The 27412-nt window shown below is 37.3% G+C and overlaps 2 protein-coding genes across 4 annotated transcripts in view; one reads left to right on the plus strand and one right to left on the minus strand.

Annotated features, from left to right (window-relative positions):
- The window catches only part of LOC110460473 (type I inositol 1,4,5-trisphosphate 5-phosphatase-like), a 78591-nt gene extending 71355 nt beyond the window's left edge, over nt 1-7236 (minus strand). For all 3 annotated transcript variants that reach the window (XM_021513407.1, XM_021513406.1, XM_021513405.1), the window contains exon 1: nt 6968-7236. In XM_021513407.1, the coding sequence (XP_021369082.1) occupies nt 6968-7030 (63 nt within the window). In that variant the 5' untranslated portion in view covers nt 7031-7236. The remainder of the gene's footprint in view (nt 1-6967) is intronic.
- Nucleotides 7237-20447: 13211 nt separating this feature from the next.
- Nucleotides 20448-27251, plus strand: LOC110460492. The gene is made up of 2 exons (XM_021513437.1): nt 20448-20564; nt 23129-27251. The coding sequence occupies exon 2, from the start codon at nt 23150-23152 to the stop codon at nt 25583-25585; it is 2436 nt and encodes an 811-aa protein (XP_021369112.1). The 5' UTR covers nt 20448-20564; nt 23129-23149; the 3' UTR covers nt 25586-27251.
- Nucleotides 27252-27412: the final 161 nt, after the last annotated feature.

Here is a 27412-nt window from a genome sequence, read left to right on the forward strand (position 1 = left end):
GTAAAAAAACGAGCATGTTTAAATTAATTCAGTTATTTAACGGACAAAACACAAATGAATTAGCAAAATTGGCCAAATACATTAAAGCTGCAAATTCAAGAAGAGCTTTATTAACATAAGTAGTTATGCTCTCCGAGTGTTTTGTCTCGTCTGTGTATTTATTAGTATTTTCGATATTTGTCAATGTTATGAGAAAGTATATATATATATATATATCATGTATATGTGTTACACTGATGAGTCGCAAGACTCAAAGTTAATAAAGAACTTGAACTTGCATGTTGAACAAAGGGCCATAACTTTGTTACTAGTGGCTGGCCGAGGCCCAGTTTCAGTTTGCAACACTCAGCTGCCAGACAGAGTATACAAAATAACAGATGGGCAGAAATAAAAGCCAACCTAGCTATTGAAGCCCCTTCTGGTAGTACCGGTGGGGGACCAACACTATTTGGATAGACCTGTATTAAAACATAAATGTACATGTGTGATTTTTGCATATATAACAGAGCAGTTATAAGCAAAATCAAACTCTGAAACCAATTCTTCTGTGACTTGACTGGCTGTTCGTAAAACAGATATTGATCAATTGAAAATGTCATTAAAACTTGTGGTAAATAAACTTCCACAACTTGTGACGTCAGTCTTAGCTTTATCATGTTTATCTACATGTCGCTATATAGATAAACAGGATAACCAACATTCACTCACTGTTGAATCTTTATTAAGTTTTTCGGTTCACCAGATCTATATTAAAAAGCAAGGAGAGTGATAGATATAGGTTTTTAGTTACTTGTATTTCATCTTCAGGAAGCTTAAGTCATGACAGGCCTGAATACAGACAAGATATATATGTACCGCCTACACGAACTGACATACATGTATGCATTATTCTGTTATTACATCCGTCATATTTTCAATGCACATTGTATACATGGAGATATGTAATGCATGATAATTACAGTCATGCTATTTCATTCAAAACCTATTTTTAACGGTTCAAACTTGAAAAGCCATCTGGTGACAGACATTTAATTTTGTTTGTTCGTAGGATGTATACAGACGGGTATAGTTTGGCTGATAAATTTGCTTTTATGGAAATATTGAAATATTTTCATTGATTGCTCATCTTATATAATGTTTATAATGACAAATATGGACCCGACTTTAAAAACCTGATCATGCAACTCCACCCCTTTTTTCTATTAAGATATTTTTGAGAGAAAAAACATGAAAATTGTTATTACAAATTAATGTGTGTGCTGTAGAGTTCAACATTTCATCATTCCAAGTTCAAAGCAAGCCTTTTTGATAATTTCAGTGTGAAGTGACCACACATCACATGACGGCACATTGCCTTTATTTACTTTCGTATTATTGAAGAAAAAAACATCCAGGTTATGATATCATGAAAACCTGACTTTGTAGGTTATACTGTAGAACTACATGTAAGTAACGATCACTCAAATAGATATATAAATCATTATCATCACTCATAGGATATCCTATTATATACCTGTATATTAATAGTCTTTTTCTTTAGTTGACATAGTTAAAAAATTCAAAATTTTCTGAAAGCATACTAAATGACAAGACAATTTCATGGTTACCACAAACATTTACAGCTACATTGTAGCTCCTGATCTCCTCATGATCATGGACCATATCATCTATGCATCATTTATGCGATACACACAGGTAATCTGCACCAGAATTTCGACATATTTAGCATTTGAAATTAACATTTATATTAAAACATTTTTTTCAAATAATTAGTGTGACTGCATGCACAGGTAGACCCTTTATGACTTTTTACAATATTTGGTGGACCTCAAATATTTTATGATATTTTACAAAATGTAGGGGACCTCAAATATCGCAGCATTTTTCCTTTCAGTATACACAAGGAAAATAATACAATAAAGTATTATCAACAGTATACAACTTCAAATGAGACTGTCATACGAACCGACACAGGAAGCCAGAGTAGACAATAAGATATTATAGCTGGTGTGTAGGAGTAGGTATTATGTATTTACTGCACGTAACCGCCACATTACACATATGTACAGGTTTTATATCCATATTCTCTTTGACAATTAATTTACACCCAATCCAGGTCAGACCTGACAAGTGGTGGGTGTTAATTGAACTGTTAACATTTTAAACAGTCAATCATGAACTTGTCAAAATATGACCTCAGGCACTGGATAAGTACACATGTCCTTGTGTCGATCATGCATGACTGACCATATATAGCTGTACTGAATGTTGACCGATTTTGCAGGGTGTTTAATTATTATCATAAAGTATTTTTAATTTTTAAGGTCTTCAAAATTTGGTAAGAATGTGGTATATATAAAAATATAGAACAGTTCCCTTTCTTTTTGTTATTCCGTAAAATTAAAAATCAAATGAAACTTTATTTGTTTTACAACAATTGTGAAACGAGTAATATCAACTTATATTAATCACTCGTGTTGGCCTGGACGCTAGCACACACAAGGTTTTAATATGGGAGCTCGAGGAAACCAGAGTGTCTGGAGAAAACCCACATGGTCGGGGGAATCGAACCAAGGCCATCTAAAAGGTGAGTGCATTATCCACTGCACCACCCCGACCACTCTATTTTTTCTGTAAAATTAACATCAACAAAACAGTACGAAAGACATACATGTAGTCCTAAACAAAAGGTTGTGGACAAGTAAATTAGATTTTCTTTATTTTATTTTTATCTTTTTTGAAAAAGATGTCATCTTCATTAAACTTCTTTTTTTTCTTTCGGAGCTCAAGCTGTTGTGCCATTCTTCCTAATAGATACATTGTGATGTCAAACTAACCTTGTCCTTGTCAAATACCATATGTATACCTTGAACTATTGATCGAGACCCAATGAGTTTTGGTTAGCAAGGTTTTACTGTACTGGAGATTTCCTTTTGTGAACAAAAACATGTGTTTCCACTCTTTATCAAATACACATATTAACTTATTGTAACTCACTTGCAATGGTGGGTACACCCTTTTTGGCTGATACAGTCAGGAATGTACATAATTTTTGACATTTTTGAACTTTGAGAGATTGCAGAATATTAATGTCACAAACCCTGAAAATACTGTATGATAACCTATCTATCATCTATATACTACTACCTTATATATTTCTCCATTTAAATAAGTCAACTAAACACCATGTTTTCTAAATGACTTCTAAGCGCACTCGTCAACGATCTCAATTCCTCGGTCTGTGACAAATGTAAACAAATAGAAGATTTGCACGGAGGAATGCAATGAACGTTAAAAATATGCAGAAAAAATATTTTTTAAAACAATCCTACCCTCTTTGGCTTTTCCATGTATATATATGCACATTTATGCTTGAAATGGTGTTATTATCCTCACAATATTTTTTCGTAACTTTATATTGATTTATTTAAGACAGACTATATTCTTACTTGGATCACTTTTGTGTTGATATCACTTCAGGTTTAAGATGCCACCTGGCGCGAGCAGGAAAAAACTTCAAGTTGTTTTCAAGTCATTCTCAACTTTTTCTAGGGTATTCTTATTGTGATGACAACCCATGATAATGAATTGATCATGATACCGGTAGGTGGCATAAAATAGTATATAGATGATAATAAAAAACAAGAGGCCCATGGGCCTTAACGGTCACCTGAGTCCTACAGTATTTATTTTTGTTGTTGAAATATGTACCAATTTGAGTAAAAAATAGTTAAGTATAATGTTAACTTAACTTTGTCAGGACCATGAGCTGATCATTCCTAGACCGATTTTAAATAAGATCGGCCTATTAGAAATTGTTTTTAAGTTTAGAATAGGTATTTACAAAATAGCGGCTGTGGTGGCCATATTGGATTTCTGATTGACCTGAAAAATAACAACACTTTGTCAGGACCATGAGTCGATCATTCCTACCAACTTTCAGTTCAATCGGCCCAGCAGAACTTGACTTTAAGTTTGAAATAGCTATTTTCAAAATGGCGGCCGTGGCGGCCATATTGGATTTCTGATCGACCCGAAAAATAACAACACTTTGTCAGGACCATGAGTCAATCATTCCTACAAAGTTTTAGTTCAATCGGCCTAGCAGAACTTGACTTTAAGTTTGAAATAGGTTTTCAAAATGGCGGCCATGGTGGCCATATTGGATTTCTGATTGACCTGAAAAATAACAACACTTTGTCAGGACCATGAGTCGATCATTCCTACAAACTCTCAGTTCAATCTGCCCAGCAGAACTTGACTTTAAGTTTGAAATAGTTTTTCAAAATGGCGGCCATGGCGGCCATATTGGATTTCTGAACGACCCGAAAAATAACAACACTTTGTCAGGACCATGAGTCGATCATTCCTACAAACTTTCAGTTCAATCTGCCCAGCAGAACTTGACTTTAAGTTTGAAATAGTTTTTCAAAATGGCGGCCATGGCGGCCATATTGGATTTCTGATCGACCCGAAAAATAACAACACTTTGTCAGGACCATGAGTCGATCATTCCTACAAACTTTCAGTTCAATCTGCCCAGCAGAACTTGACTTTAAGTTTGAAATAGTTTTTCAAAATGGCGGCCGTGGCGGCCATATTGGATTTCTGATCGACCCGAAAAATAACAACACTTTGTCAGGACCATGAGGCGATCATTCCTACCAACTTTCAGTTCAATCGGCCCAGCAGAACTTGACTTTAAGTTTGAAATAGGTTTTCAAAATGGCGGCCGTGGCGGCCATATTGGATTTCTGATCGACCCGAAAAATAACAACACTTTGTCAGGACCATTAGGCGATCATTCCTACCAACTTTCAGTTCAATCGGCCCAGCAGAACTTGACTTTAAGTTTGAAATGTAAAATGTTAACGGACGACGACGGACGAAAAGGGATAGCAATAGGTCACTTGAGCTAAAGCTCAGGTGACCTAAAAAGGACCACTTTGGTTTGGTTTGTTTGTGTTTTACGTCCTATTAACAGATATGATCATTTGACGACATGCCAGGTTTTAAAAGTACATGAACTAATTAACTGCAATGATTTTATAATCAACCTCAAAATCTTACAGGTATTTAGCTACCGTAAGTATGATTTGGATTGAAAGCAAGTTTAAATAACTGATTTCAATGCCAAACTTATCAAAGTAACACACTGTGAAGATGTCTCAAACAGGTACGGTTTACAAATGCTTCAAATGTGTGTCCAAGTTACAGGCGTATGACACCTACAACTGTATGTGCAATTAATTATTTCAGGTGGGTTTTACGTTTCGATTGGAGATGCGCAATTAATAATCCTTGGTAATGCGAAGCTAGATGATATATAAAAACTGCAATTAACATACATGCTAGCTCCCCATGCCACACACTATTAGACTTATGGAAGTATGAATACAAATGATAAAGATGCTTTGTATCCAAAAATGGACATCATCTTTTTCTTTTGTTGGAGTAGCTTTGTCAGAAACAGAGCTAAACGCAAAACCTTAACATTGTTGAACCCTTCGTCGGAAATGCAGCGCCTATGTGTCTTTCCGACATCCGTCGTAGGCGACACAAAAACAGTTAGACAGTTAAAAACAAAGTCAGCGATATGGACTTTCTTTAGCTATTTGGTCGTAAAAACCATGAAAGAAAAATTGATCACAATAATAGTTAACAGTACCTATAGCATTTGTACTTGATGGCAATGAAATCTGACATCAACTTCACATCATTAATGTCAGCTTATTTAGTAAAAACACAGAAAATCACTAGACATTAGTGCTTATTTCAGTTTCACTCTATTTCACATGAAGAATTATGGCTGGTGGTATATTCATAGTTATTGATTATACAAAAATTTACATTGATGTCTGTGTTTGATAACTTTAAGGGAAGATAACTGATTTTATTATACCTCTGGTGAAAATCCTGTAATCAGATTTGTCGAAACACATTGTTCATTTCACACTGTCACATTTGCTTTAATAATGGTGCTTTCAAACCGCCCTAGCAACAATGCAAGTGACAGCGTGTTCGACAGTGCAAAATAGTGACTGCCACCACTCAAAGAAGATGCACATACAGCCCTTCTGTCCATGTTTGATATATTATAAATATTTAGCAATATCTGTTAATACATGTAGATATATATGAATTGTTCCAAGTGACATTTTACCATAAAATATTGTTAATTGTCACCTTATGTTAGACATCATTTCACCACACTTATGGTCAACTGTATGGGGAACTGCAAAGCCAACCGACTTAAATCTATCCGACTTGATTACAAACTTGCAAGACATATATACACACAATGATAAATTGAAATATTGAAATATCATTGTTTATTTTTAAGGTTATATTTATCCAAACAAAGCACAGCTTTTCCTAATTAATTTTTGAAACACTACTTCCATAGGTACGTATACAAGCTAGATGAATATTTCTCGAAGGGTTTCATCACTTTAGCGACGGCATCAGCATAAATTGTCATGCATTCCTTTACATTTTTGGATATGACCATGATGTCGTAATGGTCAGCAAATAGAGTTATATTTGAGTTGCTAATGCATCAACAGACATGAAATTCAGGTCAACGATGCATTACCTTTTATTATAACACTGCAGGCATGTCACAGGTCACTCAACCCACACAACAGGGCGTCTGTCGACTTTACACATTAGCAGATACTTTTGCAATTAAGATAAGTCTACAGCATGAATTGTTTACGGGGAGTCGATAGATAGTAAACAGACGATCTGCTCTTCATTACCACACTATGCCTACTGGCCTAGCGGGGTATGCGAGACACACAGCTGTATTTGTAAACATTGCCGAACAGACATGCATTCCCGACTTAGAGAAAGTAACTGTAGAGGGGTAAAACTAACGCCACGTAAAAACCACACTAGCATCAATGCGCAAATAACAATACAATACGTTTTATCAGTAAAATGACTTTCTAAGCACTATACTTACATCTTCAAAAATGGAGCCAACATTTGCGCTTATAAGCAAAACTCGAGTGTATGGCCCGTCCATCGCGGCCAGTCGTACCTGCCCAAGCAGACAGCTCGAATTTATAAAATCGTCATATCAACACACAATATATATCACACGTTTAACCAGATCAACACATTATCCATTTTGCACAAACAAATGTCAACAGGTTGAACTGCAGGTCGTGTATTTCCACAAACTGACAGGCATTTACTTTGGCTGAAGTAGCAGTGCTTGTCTTGACGTCACTTCTGGTAAACAACGGAAAAGCGCCACAAGGGGGACCACTCTTGTGGTACCAATATCAGCTTTCTGGGCGGACCGGGGGAGGTCTCCAGTTCCTGACTCTGCTCACGTTTCTTACCACAATATTCGGGTCTGAAATATTGTCATATTATTCGGAAATCTACAGGCCATTATTTACAACATAGGAAAAATTAAAGTCTACCGTAAAGTCTTGTAAAACCGTTACATCAAAATATTCTGCACCATGCTTCGTTAATTTATTATCCTCACTCTTCACTTAGTTTAAACATTATTTCATTTCCAATTTTTGCACATTAAACAAACTTCAAAACATAGAATAAAGAGGATTGGAGAAAACAAGCTAAGAGCTCATCATATTTCCTCTCCTCCCCTCACTTGTATTAACGATTGATAATTCAGATAAAATGAATTGAGAAGTCACATGCCCATATGGTAAAATAACAAAAGGTCACCTAAAACAAAGCCAACCGTGAAAGAAACTGACAGAAATTCTCGAAACAATATTACGAAAAACATTTATTATTTTTAAAAGCACAAGAAGAGCTTGTAAATGGAGCCTTGTCTCATATTATAGATCAAAATACACATTCTTTTAGCCGTTATATATCATCAAACCTTATTAAGTTATCTTTTCCAGTACAGAAACTTATAGTCCGAATTATTCCGACGTTTTATCGACTTTTTTCATATCGGTCTGTCGTCGATTAATGTCGTTAACAGACCGATACGAAAAAAGTCGATAAAACGTCAATATAATTGGGACTAAGAAACTTCTAGTTCCTTTTTACCGAACTTGCTGTTTTTTTATTGATTCGACTGCAGGGGAGACCGGGACAATCCGGCCCCTGATTTTTTTGATTTTTTTTTGTCGTGCGCAAATTTTACAACTTTGAGGATCTTATAGTAGTTCAGTTGACTGGACGGCATTCACACGAAAAAATGACAATGAAAAATAAAAGAGAGAAAGACACTGAATTGGGAGGGTAGAAAGAAATTCACGAGCTCACTTCTTTCTAGATCTAAGTTGCGAATCATCTGTAAACCTAATTGCTACCTATTGGCGTTATACGTGTAACACACTAGACCCGCTTGACATGATGGGTACAAACTCAAATTCAAATTCAAAAATTTATTTGCACATTTGTGCAAAGGAGTTTGAAGGCAAAATAGTAGAACACAGTGAAATACACACATAGACATGTACATGTAGAAAAGTCGCAAAGTGGTTGCGTATTTTCTAATAACCATTAACATGAACAAAATTAACATAGCCTCAAGTAGAAAATTTGATTTAAACATTTAAAACTGCGAGTTGTTTGTGGATAATATTGAGGGCAAATAATTGATATCTAAGGTAACATCATTGTGATTAGGAATGCATTTTTGGAAATATTCTTTTCTGGCAGATTCATTAAGGGAACAGTGAAAAAAGAAGTGTACTTCATTACATAAAAATCTTGCAATAACTTTGGTATTGGTGTTTGATGTAAAAATTAGGTAAAAAATGAAGGTCTCTGTTCCAACGTGGGCCGAAGTTACCACAGATTGCCTGTCCGAACTTTCTACAAGGCGGGGCATGTTCGGCAATCCAATCATCCGACAGAAAAAGTTAAATAGTATTTCGAGCACGTCTAAGGAGACTGTAACCATCGTCATGCGCACTATGAGCGAATCATGTCTATATATCATAATGTCTTCGGGGACTTATGAATGAAAACATTGCCATGTGCTCTCTACACGTGTTCCCTTATGTACGTGAACATTTTGAGAGGTACAATTATTATTGTGCTCCACGACGTCGCTCCAGGAGGGTGCGCAGACCGCCCGTTCCCTATGGGATAGGCTGGAAGTTTTCTGCGTGTGAGTTACTTGATTTGACCGATTTGGTATTTTTAGTATTCTGCTACAGTTTTGTTAGTTTGTTTAAAATATTTTTGTTTACTTTAAGATTAAATACTTGGTGTTTATTTTTATATTTTATACCATGTTTTTGGAGAACGTATTTAGTCTAATTTGGTATGATTGTTTCTTACGGATAGGTTTGTGTGTAAGTATGGGAGATTGTGAGTATTTGTATGTGGTTTCTTTAAAAGGATTGTTTCTAACAGATAGGTTTGTAAGTATGGGAGAATGTTGTTGTTTTTAGGTGGTTACTTTGAAATGATTGTTTCTTACGGATAGGTTTGTAAGTATCGGAGAATGATGTTGTTGTTTCTTACAGATAGGTTTGTGTGTCAGTATGGGAGAATGATGTTGTTTCTTACGGATAGGTTTGTAAGTATCGGAGAATGATGTTGTTTTTTAGGTGATTACTTTGAAATGATTGTTTCTTACAGATAGGTTTGTGTGCAAGTATGGGAGAGTGATACATGAGGGACTGAATTCGCAAACGACCTTGAAGTTTGGACCATGACTAGCGACGTTTGATAATCCTCTGATATCTAGGTAGAAATAAACTTGACATTAGATAGTCCTCTTATCTCTGACTAGGGTCTTCAAATAGTTCGCGAAAAGTTTAGCACGCTTTTATATTTGGCGCGGTTTTCAAACGGCAGGGAGAGCACCCGGTGACCTCACGGGTTCTAGAGAAATAACCTGGGCATTTAATAATCCTCTTACCCGAACATTTAAATCGCCACCTGGAATGTTGTCGTACATTTTGGGTTTTGATCTAATGGTACGATTGATAATTTTTATTGTATTTGATGGTCTTTGATAGTATTTGATGTGCTAGGTTTATTGTTTTTTCGTCTTAAGTAAAAATTGGCGATGGTTTTCGATCTCGTGTTTAGTGAAATGTTTCAATTTATAAGCTTATCTAGTGGGTTTATACAACTTCCCGCGGTCTTGGTAGGGGCCGGAGGGGCGATAATACTATTTTCGGATCTGGTGGGAGTGGGTTTATACAACTTCCTGCGGTTTTGGGGTGGGGTGGCGGGAAATATTTTCCGCGGTTTTGGGGTGGGGTGGCTGGAACTGTTTTCCCGCGGTTTTGGGTGGGTCCGGTGTCAGAATCCGTTTCCGGATATACTTAAAGCTTTTATTATGATTCATTTCGCTATACACAATTTGTTCAATATTTGTTCTGGATACGTAAATTTCATTTTTTAAGAAATACATTTAATTCAAATTTCTGATTATAATGTATCATACATGTAAAACATACACAATTACGGAATACTTTACGTACATGTGCCCTGTCATTACGACATAGAAATTCCAATGAATGCTTTTATTTTTGTCAGATTTTGTCTCTAGATATGTTCAATTTTTGTTTTCATTTTCCATCAATAAACAAAATTTAAATTTGACGAAAGAATGTTTGTGTTGGTCTATATTCTGATTTTCTCAACTATATATATTTCAACATGTTTATTCAAAGATTTCTAGGGACTTGTCTGGTGTCAGGTAATTAGTTTCAGAGAAATAAGCTGTATCATCTGTTCAGTTAAGCCATCCTCTCTGAGTACATCTTCCGGTCAATTCTAGGGTATGTCCGCCATCTTTCGTAATCCCTACCCAAATCCACGGCCAAAGTAGGTACCCTAGGAGGAGCTAATCCCATACCCTGTCAAAGTAGGACCTCATACGGTCAAAGTAGGTACCCTAGGAGGAGCTAATCCCATACCCCGTCAAAGTAGGACCTCATACGGCCAAAGTAGGTACCCTAGGAGAAGCTAATCCCATACCCTGTCAAGGTAGGACCTCATACGGCCAAAGTAGGGACCCTAGGAGAAGCTAATCCCATACCCTGTCAAAGTAGGACCTCACAGAAGTGTACCATATACTACTACTGATGTACAATCAGATACGTAACATCAACAGACTTACAGGCAGATACGTAACAGACTTACAAACAAATACACAGCAACTGACGTACAGTCAGATACGTAACATAAACAGACGTACAGAGAGATACGTAACAGACTTACAAACAAATACACATCAACAGACGTACAGACAAATACGTAACAGACTAACAAACAGATACGTAACAGACTTACAAACAAATAAACATCAACAGACGTACAGACAGATACGTAACAAACAAACAAACAAATACACATCAACTGACGTACAGACAGATACGTAACCGACTTACAAACAAATACACATCAACAGACGTACACACAGATACGTAACAACAGACGTACAGACAGATACGTAACAACAGACGTACAGACAGATACGTAACAACAGACGTACAGACAGATACGTAACAACAGACGTACAGACAGATACGTAACAAACTAACAAACAAATACACATCAACAGACGTACACACAGATACGTAACAACAGACGTAAAGACAGATACGTAACAGACTTACAAACAAAGACATATCAACTGACGTACAGACAGATACGTAACCGACTTACAAACAAATACACATCAACAGACGTACAGACAGATACGTAACAACAGACGTACAGACAGATACGTAACAAACTAACAAACAAATACACATCAACAGACGTACAGACATATACGTAACAGACTTACAAACAAATACACCGCAACTGACGTACAGTCAGATACGTAACATAAACAGACGTACAGAGAGATACGTACCAGACTTACAAACAAATACACATCAACAGACGTACACACAGATACGTAACAACAGACGTACAGACAGATACGTAACAAACTTACAAACAAATACACATCAACAGACGTACAGGCAGATACGTAACAGACTTACAAACAAATACATATCAACTGACGTACAGACAGATACGTAACCGACTTACAAACAAATACACATCAACAGACTTACAGAGAGATTCGGAACAGACTAACAAACAAATACACATCAACAAACGTACAGACAGATACCTAACAGACTTACAAACAAATACAAATCAACAGACGTACAGACAGATACGTAACAAACTAACAAACAAATACACATCAACTGACGTACAGACAGACACGCAACAAACTTACAAACAAATACACATCAACAGACGTACAGACAAATACGTAACAGACTTATAAACAAATACACATCAACAGACGTACAGACAAATACGTAACAGACTTACAAACAAATACACATTAACAGACGTACAGACAGATACGTAACAGACTAACAAACAGATAGTACAGAGAGATACGTAACAGACTTACAAACAAATACATATCAACTGACGTACAGACAGATACGTAACAGACTAACAAACAAATACACATCATCAGACGTACAGACAGATACGTAACAGACAAACAAACAAATACACATCAACAGACGTACATACAGATACGTAACAGACTAACAAACAAATACCCATCAACAGACGTACAGACAGATACGTAACAAACTAACAAACAAATACACATCAACTGACGCACAGACAGACACGCAACAGACTTACAAACAAATACACATCAACAGAAGTACAGACAGATACCTAACAGACTTACAAACAAATACACATCAACAGACTTACAGAGAGATACGTAACAGACTAACAAACAAATACACATCAACTGACGTACAGACAGACACGCAACAGACTTACAAACAAATACACATCAACAGACGTACAGACAGATACGTAACAGACTAACAAACAGATACGTAACAGACTTACAAACAAATAAACATCAACAGACGTACAGACAGATACGTAACAACAGACTAACAAACAAATACACATCAACAGACGTACAGACAGATACGTAACAGACTAACAAACAAATACACAACAACTGACGTACAGACAGATACGTAACAACAACTTACGTACAGACAGATACATATCAACAACTGACGTACAGACAGATACATAACAACTGACGTAAAGACAGATACATAACAACTGACGTACAGACAGATACATAACAACAACTAACGTACAGACAGATACATAACAACTGACGTACAGACAGATACATAACAACTGACGTACAGACAGATACATAACAACTGACGTAAAGACAGATACATAACAACTGACGTACAGACAGATACGTAACAACAACTTACGTACAGACAGATACATATCAACAACTGACGTACAGACAGATACATAACAATTGACGTACAGACAATCAACAGACGTACAGACAGATACGTAACAAACTAACAAACAAATACACATCAACAGACGTCCAGACAGATACGTAACAGACTAACAAACAAATACACATCAACAGATGTACAGACAGATACGTAACAGACTAAAAAAACAAATACACATCAACTGACGTACAGACAGATACGTAACAGACTTACAAACAAATACACAACAGACGTACAGACAGATACGTAACAGACTTACAAACAAATACACATCAACTGATATACAGATAAATACCTAACAGACTAAAAAAACAAATACACACCAACTGACGTACAGACAGATACGTAACAGACTAAAAAAAAAAATACACATCACCTGACGTACAGACAGATACGTAACAGACTTACAAACAAATACACATCAACAGAAGTACAGACAGATACGTAACAGACTACCAAACAAATACACATCAACTGATATACAGATAAATACCTAACAGACTAAAAAAACAAATACACCCCAACTGAAGTACAGACAGATACGTAACAGACTTACAAACAAATGCACATCAACAGACGTACAGACAGACACGTAACAGACTAACAAACAAATGCACAACAACTGGCGTACAGACAGATACGTAACAGAATAACAAACAAATGCACATCAACAGACGTACAGACATATACGTAACAGACATACAAACAAATACACATCAACGGACGTACAGACAGAGACGTAACAGACTTATAAACAAATACACATCAACAGACGTACAGACAGATACGTAGCAACAGACGTACAGACAGATACATATCAGACTTACAAACAAATACACATCAACTGACGTACAGACAGATACATAACAACTGACGTACAGACATATACATAACAACAACTGACGTACAAACAGATACATAACAACAACTGACGTACAAACAGATACATGACAACAACTGACGTACAATCAGATACATAACAACAACAGACGTACAGATAGATACATAACAACCACTGACGTACAGACAGATACAATTCAACAACTGACGTACAGACAGATACATAACAACAACTGACGTACAGACAGATACGTAACAACAACTGACGTACAAACATATACATAACAACTGACGTACAGACAGATACGTAACAACAACTTACGTACAGACAGATACATATCAACAACTGACGTACAGACAGATACATAACAACTGACGTAAAGACAGATACATAACAACTGACGTACAGACAGATACATAGCAACAACTGACGTACAGACAGATACATAGCAACAACTGACGTACAAACAGATACATAACAACAACTGACGAACAGACAGATACATAGCAACAACTGACGTACAGACAGATACATAACAATTGACGTACAGACATATACATAACAACAACTGACGTACAAACAGATACATAACAACAACTGACGTACAAACAGATACATAATAACTGACGTACAGACAGATACATAACAACTGACGTACAGACAGATACATAGCAATAACTGACGTACAGACAGATACATAACAACAACTAACGTACAGACAGATACATAACAACTGACGTACAGACAGATACATAACAACTGACGTACAGACAGATACATACCAACAACTGACGTACAATCAGATACATAACAACAACTGACGTACAGACAGATTCATAGCAACATAGCATATTCATAGCAACAATCTGGCACCAGACTTAGACATTTTGACCGATAGGTGTCTTGTCAAAATGTTTAAGTCTGATGTCAGAGCCAGAGGAAACTCTTGCTATCTGGACCAGTGCACATCAAACAGGACCAGTAGAATTTTACTTCAACTTTCCCTTTGAACCAGTAACCGATTTTTTTTCAATTCCACCCCTGGAAAAGCCTCTGAAGAAAGCCCAGTTCTATGCAGGGCTCGGTCCTCGGACCTACCTCAATTGTTCCTAGTGTACATCAACAACCTCGGTCCTCGGACCAACGACCTACCGGAGTGTGTAAAGCATGGTACTATCAGTCACTTTGCGGACGATACACTGGTGTATCTTACCATAAACACGAATGAAGACACTTCAATCCGACCTCGACAGTTTGTGTTTTACGTCCTAAATAAACAGATATGGTCATTTCAGGACGTGCCAGGTTTTGGTGGTGGAGGAAACCCGGAGTACCCGGAGAAAAAAGCACCGACATACGGCCAGTACCTAGTGATTGCCCAACGACGTAGGTCTCGAACCCGCGACCCAGTGGTAGCAGAATGTCTTAACCACTTGGCCACCGCTGTCCCAAATAGGAGTTTCATCCGGACTGAAAAGTGCGAAATCATGACCATCTCCAGGAAAGTTATTATACATGTGATAAACCATATAGTAAAGAAAGTTTTAAAAAAAATAGGCTGGAACAACGTTTTATTGGTTTGGCTTTCTTCTTGGCACTCGTTATGAATGGCGAAGTTTGCTGCACATAGAGAGGAAAACATTCCTCAAAAATATTCGATGTCGTATTCTGAATACGTAAATTATGAAAATACACATACTCATTATCATCAATTTTTGTCTAGCATCGGCATATGTCTTCTAAAGTCGATTTATACTTTTTCCATGACGAAATTCATAACTCTGACCATACGCTTGTGGTCGACAAGAGAATTTGTATACAAGTATAATATATATTGATGTAATTAATTGTAAACCTTGTTGATATCATCCCTCGATCACCAAAATTCCACCCATCGTTAAGTTTGAATATATTTTATTGCAAAATAATTACTAAAGGATTTGGCGCAAGTTCCATCTTTCCTCGAACATTTGAAAAAGTCAAACGCTAACAAATTCAAGATATCTTTCATGTAGACTTGATGATGATCCGCTTATTATTTTGGATGTTTTGACGATATCTTTTTTAACGTAAAAGGACGTGCCGTATTTAGTTTTAAAAAAACGTAACTGCTCCGTCTGATCACAAGCGTGCATCCCTATTGTAGCGTATGGCCGTCATTGTAAGAAGGACCCATGGTCATCAGACTCTTTGGATATTGGCGGGATACAAGTCTTGCGGAACGGAGCAGTCGAGTCTAAATACAATTCAATAATGCCAAGACGTCTACGGACGGTAGAAGGGAAGATATCCTTTACAGGTTAAGCGATAATTGCGGGTGGTATTTTTTATTTTTATCATGTGTGTGATTGGTGGTGGGTTTTTTTTAATATTGTACAATGAAAGTGTCGTATTGATTCTGGTGTAAACAAATTAAACTGCTCCGTCTGATTACAAGATATACATCCCTATTGTAGCGTATGGCCGTCATTGTAAGAATGACCTTTGGTCATCATACTCTCTGGATATTGGCGGGATACAAGTCTTGAGAAACGGAGCAGTTGCGTGAGTTTACATTATACAGCATGTCTAAATATATTTCTATAACATTACAATAAGTATAATAATCGCTCTTGAAATATCAATTTTATTATTATCAGACATTGTGAATTTTGAAGAATACATATTTAAAGTCAATTACAGAGGTAATCGAGGAGTCCGTTAAAATTAAGTGGACAGAACCGGTGACAACTTCAAAATTAATTGTGACCAGTCCTCTGCTCATGATCCCTTTAAAAAGTAAATCACGAACACATTCAATATATATTTCATGCCAGGACCATTGCGACAGAACGAAAACGGGAAATATCTTATAAGTTCGCTAATAACTGTGAATGGTATTTTTATATCTCTTTTTCGGCAGAGTTTACGACAAGGGAAGTGCTGCGTTTTGGTGTAAACAAACGAAACTGCTCCGTCTGATTACAAGATATACATCCCTATTGTAGCGTATGGTCGTCATTGTAAGAAGGACCCATGGTCATCAGACTCTCTGGATATTGGCGGGATACAAGTCTTCAGAAACGGAGCAGTTGCGTGAGTTTACAGTATTCAGCATGTCTAAATAGACAGTACTTCCATAGCAGTGCCTTTATCATCAACGTGTGTATCTCAAACATTTTCAATAACGGAACATAAGTTTTGATTCAATTGAAGTGGTCACCAGTGAATCCGCTGAACCTGGTCGTAATTGTCAAAAACTAGTTGTGACCTGTCATCCTTTTATTGTCCCTAAAAAGAAGGCTCAGAATGTTAAAACCTGCGTTTTTGATAAGTTTACGCATACTCTTTATCAACAAAACCGAGCACATTTTCGGGGGGAAACTGGAAAAAACATCATGCATTTACACTCAGTATTACTTTCCTTCGCCAGTGGTATCGCCTTTTTCTCTTCTCTTCCTGAAAACCACTTTTTGCTTCTTTTAAATTTCGAGTAGCCGATACTTTTCAACATGGCTGCCTTCTTTGTCTTCTATCCGACAAAGAAACGTCTGCAAATGCATGCTAACGCATGCGCGATATCCGTGTAATCGGATTGGGGGTAATTGATTAGCTGTGAGAGGTCACGCCACTTTGATTGTCACGGGGATACATTTCGGGGGCGTGGTTTGTAAAAGATATTGATTGATTGTGTTCAGTGGCGTGGCCCACATACATATAGGCTTATATGCTGGAGCATACACTGAAATTTTAAAAAAACTTATTTTTTAATCATATTCTTATTAATTTCTTTTTTGTGGTTAATATGGACCGTCCGTATCAATCATAAAAAAGGAGAGGAAGAAATCTTCTTGAAAATTTTAGTCTGAAAAAACAGTGTTGTTATGTTATGTCTATACACATGGACAAATATCGAAGGGTTAGGAGAATAAAAAACTACTTAGTGAAGTACAAAATTTACTTGTTAATAATAAGTGTAAAAGGAGTCCCCAAAATACGGGAGATTGCTTCTATGGCTAAGTAGACCTTATTTCAGCTATGGTCCCGACTCCCAATACCCTTCCCCTCCTCTTGCGCTACGCGCCTCGGACGCTCGACCCTCTGTTAGCATACACTCCGAAAAAAGATTTGCTACGCCACTGAAAACTAACTCCATCCGCCATACGTATTTCTTGTACGGTCGGCAGCTAAACATCAAGTATGTTGGGATTTACAATCACCAAAGACTTAACATAGAGCAATCACATCAGTTCCATAACCAGTAAGGCCAACCAGGCGATATCTTCAAGACAGAATCTCGAAGAACATCCACCCTATAGATTACCACTTTCCTGTGCTTTCAGTCAAACTGTCCTTTGCATGTTTCCCTTTCGCGCACCTGGTGTTGATCTCCGGATGAAGGACTACCAGTCAACCGGCAAAAGCAAAAAAACAAAACATTTCAAATCAACTTTATCATTATTATGTAATATGAACGGCAGAAATATTTTACTTTTCACAAACTGACTAACGATCTCTTTCATCAACATGCAAACTAATAACTTATCAAAACAATCATTATTAAAAATAATTAAAAAAACAACATTACATGAACATAAAACAAATATTAATGTAAAAAATTATATGCCAAATTGAGTCTTGATGTAATGTGTTCTTAATCAATAATATTTAAGTGAACTGGCAATAATTACCGCCACTTTCAAAAGATCAGCAAGATCTTAAGTACTTTTGAAGTATCCTCGGGTTACCGGTTTCCGCGCACTTATGAAGCATCCGCGATTTCGTACTCATATCGGCAGAAAACTGTTGAAACTACGGATCACTATCTTAAATATGTATACAATCTACTAAAGGAAACAAAAAACTAGCAACATAAAACTGTATTTAAAAAAATTCAGAACAAACAACTTTTAACAAATTTCTCCCGTCGAAAGTAGCCGTCATATGTTTCCGTGTGTCTATTTTGATTTAGTGTTCAAAGAAAGATAACTCGAATACACTAAAAAGAAATTCTCTACAGTGACCTGCAATACAAAAGCTTCGTTTGGAATAAAAAAAATATCTTTGATCGTCAAATTAATTATCAAAACAACTTTTTTTAAATTTCGCATTTTTAATAGATTTTTCAAGATGTCAAATTAAACGAATTCATGTATTTTTTATTTATTTATTATATTTATTTAGTTATAATATAGAATCTGTTATTATTTATTTTCTGCAGTTTTATATCGGTTTTGGTTGATGGTAAGTTATTTCTCTTTTTTGTTCTGTTTAAAATTGGTGAAAATTGGAAGTTCATTGCATTACAAGGTTTACGTTTCATTGAAAACACTGTTTATCGATATAAGAATGTCTCCTTGGCTCTTCGGAAGTGGACAAAAATCGGCGAGGAGATATGGCCTCATTTGCATACGACATTTTCGTACGTTTGTCAGACTACAAAAAGACCGGTTCATGAATGAAAATATCACCGTTTTTTTCAGGTATGGGTTCATTTTGAGCAAGATAAAAAGTGCATCAAGCAAAACTGCATATTTATGCGTGTTTTTTTAATTGGTGATTATTTCTTATGTTTTCCGGACGAACTTCCGGTAATTTTTGTGTCAGTTTACAGACGATTGGCCAAAAGTCTAAAATATCCTTGTGTTGTGTCCAGCAGGTCACGTAGTTACGAGATATAGGTTGATAAAATGGCTGCGCGGAAATACATAACGCACTGAAACTGGTGACTAGACTATATATGTTGTGACGTCACAACATATACTTCAAATAAACAGTCTGAAGAATCTCCTAGAAGAGATGAAAGTACTAAAAACTCCTTGTTGAGAATTTTTCTTTTTATAATATATATATACTTGTGTTGGGGTTATGGGAGTTTGGGGAACTCGGTGGCAGTGATCGGTGAGTCCTACGATGATCCATTGATTTTGCAAACATTACGCTAAACAGAAAATTGGGATTCCCTACGTTTTTCTTTGCCGAAAACACGTCGAACTATCTGACCAGCATAACCAGTTTGTAACGTTAGCCTTCGCAAAACCTACAATATAGGGCTACCCTGTTCACTTTTAACATCACTTTTACCCGATTCCTTTTCGTTCTGGGAATACAGAAAGCAACTGGTTCACATGTCAAGATGAAATGGTGATACGGTCTCATTTCAGGCATCCCGCCGTTAAAACGGATTAATATTTAGAACCTCTCATATGTGAAGAAATTGTAATATTTCATATTTTACCGCCGTCAAAACTTTATTTACTACAAGCATATTATTGATCAAGATTATGATGTAACACGTGGAGACGCTTTTCACGTGCGAACACATATCCGGTGAGAAAGTACAGCGTAAAGGCAAGTGAAAACCGGGACCGTGGTGAATCGGAGGAGTTTACGACTCTAACTCTTAAGTTTATATGTGAACAGTTGGTGCTGCAAGAAGACTACATTCCTTCCGTTCTTATGTAAGTTACCCGTGCCTGGTTAGGGGCGGTATATGGAGAAGAAGGTGGAAGGGGGCGTGACTCATTAGATGTCAAAACGTACAAAAAAAAACAGGTTTTTTATCACTGGCAATTTACACCACATGATTAAAAATTGAAAAAAAAATAACACACTTAATTTTAGCATGGCTTGATATNGAGGAGTGAGTGTAGCACAGTGGCACGGTTCAAATTATCAATTTATATCTTTATATCCGAGGCCTCCTTGTTTACAATACATAAAAAAACATTGGCGGGGAAGCACATTTTCCAACATGCCTTCCCTTGTTATTATGTATGGTTAACAAGGAGGCCTAGGTTATATAATTGATAAATTGAACCGTGGCCCTGTGAGCGGACAAAGGGGTCCCATCCTCGATACTCCAGGGGGACGCTTACTTCTGATCTCTGCAACTGTGGATTTGTCATAGCAAAATTGAAGGCTTTGTGTGTACCACCTTGTAGATGATATAGGAGACTAGTTTGATCCTTTTACTGTGTTGCAGGTTTTTTAAATTGTACATAGGATTATAAAGGTCGCCTTCTAGCTTTGAGCTCAGTGGTAGAGTGTCCAACTATGAACCTGGAGATCAAGGGTTCGATCCCCAGTGGAAGCACACTATTCTCTTTCCTGTTACAAATGGTGTCCGTAGCCCTCCCTGTTGTGACAGAGAGTTAGAACCTGGGTTGTGGTGTGCAAGGGCAAACAGATTTAAAAAGGGGAGAGTAGTGTGGCAGGTTTTAATTGTTCATAGGATTAATGTCGCCTTCGAGCTAGAGGGAATTTCCCTTTAGCTCGGTGGTAGAGCGTCCGACTAGGAACCTGGAGATCAAGGGCTCGATCCCCTGTGGAACCACACTATTCTCTTAACTGTTACAACTGTTTTATCGTAGTAAAACTACATTGAAAGAATTTGTTGGAAGCGCACGGTAAATTTGACCAGCTTTGAAGTTGGGTGTCGCTCCTCTGTGATCTTCACAGGACAGGTATCGGCCTAGTGATTGGTCAGGTGTTTTTTTACCCGAGACAGATGAAATGGCTAGCCGTGTGTCTCCACTATTGCTACGACGTATTCCAGGACCTGAGAATTTGTAACGGCTTTATTTGGACCTAAACTAAGGTGTTCAGAGTAAATTTACATGTTTGAGGGGTTTAGATCGACTTTTGGTAAAAATGCCACAACCCAATGCTTATATATATGAGAAGGGAGGAAAGCTCTCGATGTTGAAATATCGACCCCACCTAACTTTCTTGCATTAAAATTCACATTTCTAGTTGAGATACGAAAACATGCTTAGTATCGTTAAAAAGATGGATTTTTTTGTTTTTTTATTTTTCTATATGCACATTAAATGTATTCTCCTACTGGCATGATCTCCGTTTTCTCTCAAAACACACGCCATTTCAGAGTTTTCAAAGTTTTTTTCCCAAAAGTACTGGAGGGATCTTTCTCAGATGATAGTTTCCAATGGTCCTGACTGATCCATATTGATTTTCGGGACTGATGGGGAAAACGAATGGCCACCAGACAGCCATCTTGAATTCTGATAGGTAAAGTTTGATAGCATTATTTCTCCGAAAGAACTGAAGGGATCTTTTTAAATTCCACTGGAAGCTTCCCCATGGTCCCTTGTTATGCATATTGAATTTTCGGCCTGATCAGAAAACTAAGATGTTCGAGAGGTAGCCATAGTATAATAATGTTAGCACTGTTTCTCAGAAAGAACAAGATGGATTGTACATGATGTTTCCAAATGGTCCTTACTAATCCATATTGATTTTTGGGACATATAGGAAAAAAAAGATGGCCACCAGACAGCCATCTTGAATTTGGTAGTTCAATTGTGTTATCACTTCATTGACAGCACTTCCAATATGTAAGAATTACAAGTTCTTGTCATTCTGCAATTCTTATAAAATAACATTTGCCATAGTGCAAATAACATATAACATTACCAGATTGAAGTTAATGTACAAAATTCCTGTTAAGGAAAATGAAGAGCAAAGAAGGTAAAAGATCATGTTTTGTAGATCTGGAAAAGATCCTTTGATGGTAGGCACCAAGATCCTTCTAGGATCTCTGGTTTTGTAAGCCGATACATTTTTTCACAAGGATTTATTTGAAAGTTTCTAGCATAATATTTTGCTTGTTATTAAAAGGTAAAACTGAAATTTCTTAAAAAAAAAGTGCTATGTGGTTTTAATATCATTATAATTAACAGCCCAGTCCTAGAATCAATTAACCATCCCTACCGTCAACAGTGATCTGTATTTGTCTTCCTGAAATGTATTCAATTTACTGATATACATGCTCAAGTGTTAAGTGTATTGAGGCAGAATTTTGATGGATTGAGGGATGTAAAAATGTAAATTAGAAATGGTTTTACATCTGTAATGGTATATATTCCTCATTATACATGCCAGTAATTTGGGTCGATAATTCAGAAATAAACATTGTTAAATAATGATCCTGTATGAACCATTGCTTTGCATACAATATGTGTCTTGTAAATCATTTTCACACTCAAATGTTTTCATGTTTCAGGAGATTTCAATGTAACAGACAATGGCGGGGAAACAGACAATGGTTGGGAAGAGTGCCCGGGATAAGCCTTACAAGTCGAGGATCAAGGGTAGCAGAGAGGCACCAAGGCAGTACAGCCTACGCCGGAGACCCAGCATCAGCTATAATGAGGCAGTCCTTTCTTGCATGAATGCAGTTTTGGATGATGATACTGAACTGCAAAAATATGACCAACGCAACAATACATACACTTGTGATGCAAGGGAAGTAACCCTGAAAAGTGGTTCTGTGGTTTCATCAATGAAAAATGGAGTTTATGAGGATCCGACACTTCAAAACCAAATAAACATGTCTGATGATAATTCATCGTGGGAGTCGCAGTCGGACACAACATCCAAGTCTGACACGACGTCGGATGGTGTGTCTGATGATGATGGAATGTTGTTAAAAACAGGGCGGACCACTTTGACACACCTGAAATCTGGCCAGGTAAATAGACTAATGAGTATCTGTAAGATTTGTGGGGCTGGATTTTGTCGCAGGGGAGACCTGATCACTCACATGAACCTGGTTCACCATCAACTAGTTCAAAACTATAAAGATCTGTGGAATCAGAGGTTCACAAAGCCTCATGATACTCGTATACCATGCATGCCACTGTTAAAATGTGAAGATATTGTGACTACTTTACCCCGTCAGCAGAAATGTGAAAACTTGCGTACTGCTGTACACACCATGCCAAAACTTGAATGTCAGCTAGATTTCATTCCTAATTTGTCTAAACCTGTGCCATATCTTCCAAAGCAGAAAAGTGAAACACCTCGGAATCCTGACGAGAAATGTGAAACACTTCAAAATCCTGTGCAGAAATGTGAAGCCCCTCTCAGCCAAGTACCCAGCATGCCAATGCAGAAATGTGAAACCTCTGAGGATGGTTTTCATGATGTGTCTAAACTTAAATCTGAAGATGCTGCAAGTCAAGCTCCAAACATACCACTGATGAAATGTGAAGCTCCACTAAATCATGTAAAGAAAATATTGCAAAATTGTAACACTCTTGAAACGCATGGACCAGAACTACTGCAGTCAAAATGTGAAGTCTCCGATAATTCTACAGAACTGAAATGTGAAGATGTGAAGAAACTTGCGCCTAACCCACCACTGCCAAGATGTGTAGCCTTCGACACAGGTGTGAATGCCACTCAAACCTGTGCCATACTGAGTGAATCGAATGTTCACAAATGGAACATTTATAGTAAGGAAGTAACAACCACAAATGGAGACCAAGGAGCTATGATTCTCTCCAGTTACCCTTCTGATCAAAGCCTCAGGAATGGGAACCTTTTACCACTGTCTGATCCAATCAGTCTAACCACCAGCCCTTTCTCTCCACATGGCTCATCCAGAAAGGTGCGTCAATCTCGAAAGAATGTTGATGGATTCGACAAAAACGGAAATATCGTCGCCTTTAACACCCCTTCCTCTTTAAATCATTTTCCTGAATGTAAAACAGTGAGCGATGGTAATGGAAGTCAAAGTCAAGGTACTGCAAAGACATTTAATGGGGAGAAACCAGATGACAAAGAAAACTTTTGTGGCCATGAAAGCAACTCACAAATTTGGGCGAACATGTCTTTGGCTGGTAGGGTTAGCAATTCAACATCTTTCACTGGCATCAGTAGTGTAAGTGATGGGAGGGTCACTTTATTGAGCAGAAGTTCAGAAAGTATTGTGTCTAGCCTCGGTACTTCCGCAAGTAAATATGATGACTACATGGTGCTGCCGGGCAGACAGAATGTTAAACTCTTGCAGCGTTTACAAAAATGTCATATATGCGGCAAGGGATTCAGCAGATTAAGTGACCTCACATCACACAGCTCGACCCATGACCCCGAAAGACAAAGGTCAACAAATGTTTCCAATCCAGTTTCAGCACGTCACCTGAAAGAGAAGTCTAGATGTGGTAGAGGAAGACCAAGGAAAATTAATTCTCAAAGTTCTGAAAACTGCGACCTGAGGAAGAAAGTACCGCTTAGTGGAAGAGAGAGACAAAGAGGAAAATATCTTCAAACTGCTCAAAGGAAGAGAAAAGTTGAATCTGAAGGCTCTTTGAAACAGATATTTCGAAGAGAAGGATCGGGAATGAAAGTGGACTTTGTGTCTCCGACAGATCCTACTGGTAATGAAAAGGTGTGTCCCATTTGTAAGCGAGTCTTCAACACAAACGGCTCTCTGCAGGCCCACCTTCGTGTTCACACAGGGGAGAGGCCTTTCAAATGTAAGGAGTGCAACAAGTCGTTTAGTCAGAAAGGTAACCTCAAGATACACATGTGGATTCACACACAGGAGAGGCCGTACAAGTGTTCGACGTGCAGCTGTAGCTACAACCAGCTCAATCTCCTCCTCTACCATCAGTGGAAAATGCATGGCATGGGACCTGGAAAGAAAAGCAGGAGGCAGAACTGCTCAAAGAACTGAAAAGGACCTTGCACATATATATGACTTAGAACCAATGGCTGCTGTTTGACTTTTTTTTCACTTGTGTATCTCCGGAAAAATTAATGGACTAAACTTACAAGTTTAATCGGGGCCCCAGTAGGATTTTCTTCTTGAAACCAGAGTAGGAATGCTTGTTCGTGATCGAGATTTCAGTTTTTGGACTATTTCATTTGATTATGCTGATTCGAGTTAAGGATATGACCCCGGGCGGCCTGTTTATATCACATGTGAATATGCATTTGAATGAGACTAGAAGATTCTGCAGACCACATTGCAATCTTTAACAGTTTTGGTAACAGCACATGCATGTATTTATGTTAAAAGCTTTCTATTTTAAAACATTATTGGAAAGTACATGTACTCCAAACATGCAAATTTCTCTAGCTTGTCAAATCCTTTACCAGTTTGGACTATAGGTCTCAAACTTTGTGCATTAGTGTGTCACTGTGTTGGAGACATACCTGGAATTCTCTGTTACCTACAATTGGCAAATATTGTAGGTTAGACATGTTTTTGTTGGAATAGCAGAGTTTTTGTGTGTTTTTTTTTATTGAAAACAGGTCCCATGGCCATCATACAGAATCATAGCCCATAGTTCACCATGTCATTTTGTCTAATGTAAATCTCATAGATAAAGTCATCTCCAAATGTTAGAAATAATTTCAAGCATTAGGAATCGTAACCTTGAAGAATGAATATGAAAATTCCTCATAAGATAGGAGTGCAATCCAAAGAACATGTAAGGCATTCAGAAAATCCTGCAATAATTATCTTCAGGATAAAATTGTACTGTTTACCAATGAATCTTACTGTAGTTATCAGGTCCAGCACACTCTGCCACTTGAGCTATATAGTTGTATCTACCGATACTTTAAAGCTGTATTGAGCTATATTTTCTAAGATTTTGATCATAGTGAAAACAAAGCAAAATTGCATAAAACTACAGGTTTTATGTTAACGAAAGCATACGATTTGAGGTGTATTTTTATTTTTCATAAAAGTGTAATAGGAAAGAAAATAGTGTGTTTCCACCGGGGATTGAACCCTTGATCTCCAGGTTCCTAGTCGGACGCTCTACCACTGAGCTAAAGGGAAATTCCCTCTAGCTCGAAGCTAGAAGGTGACCGTAATCCTATGTACAATTCAAATCTGCCACAAAAGTAAGATTTTTGATTTCTATCAAATGCGCCTCATTTTCTTTAAGAAAGAAATTTATGTAAAAATAGCTAAAAAAACATCTTTAAAAATGATTGTATAATCAGCTTTGATAGGTCTTGACAGCTATATAGCTCAATCAGCAAAGTGTACTTGACCTGGTAATAAACCTGTTTTCAAGTCATGTGAAAAAAGGTTATGTAATTTTTGATGCGCGGAGCCAGAACTCGGTTTTTGGCTGGAATTCCTTGGCTGATATCCATTGATCAAATTGATACCATGAAAAAAGGAATGGGTTCCAAACATTTTAAGGGCATTTCACATTATATCATATGTGGCATCATTATTTCATATTCAACGTCATGTTGTTCACCATTGAAGTTCGGTTCAGCAAATGAACATTGATACAGGATAAGGACCATAATCGTTACTCCAGGTGTTACGCTCACTTTTGCTCTCTGCACCCCTGCAATATGTCGAAGCAAAATCAAAGGCTCGGTGTTCGCCACCTTGTGGATGAGACGAGAAGACTTGTTTGATCCGTTGATGAACATCAAAAGAATATGTTGTTACGTAACGGCAAAATTGACTGGCTTTGAAGTCGGGTGTCGCTCCTCTGTAATCTTCGAAGCCTGGAGATTGGTCAGGTTC

Source organism: Mizuhopecten yessoensis, unplaced genomic scaffold (genome assembly GCF_002113885.1).
Source record: "Mizuhopecten yessoensis strain PY_sf001 unplaced genomic scaffold, ASM211388v2 scaffold10409, whole genome shotgun sequence".
In the NCBI taxonomy this organism is placed as follows: Eukaryota; Metazoa; Mollusca; class Bivalvia; order Pectinida; family Pectinidae; genus Mizuhopecten; species Mizuhopecten yessoensis.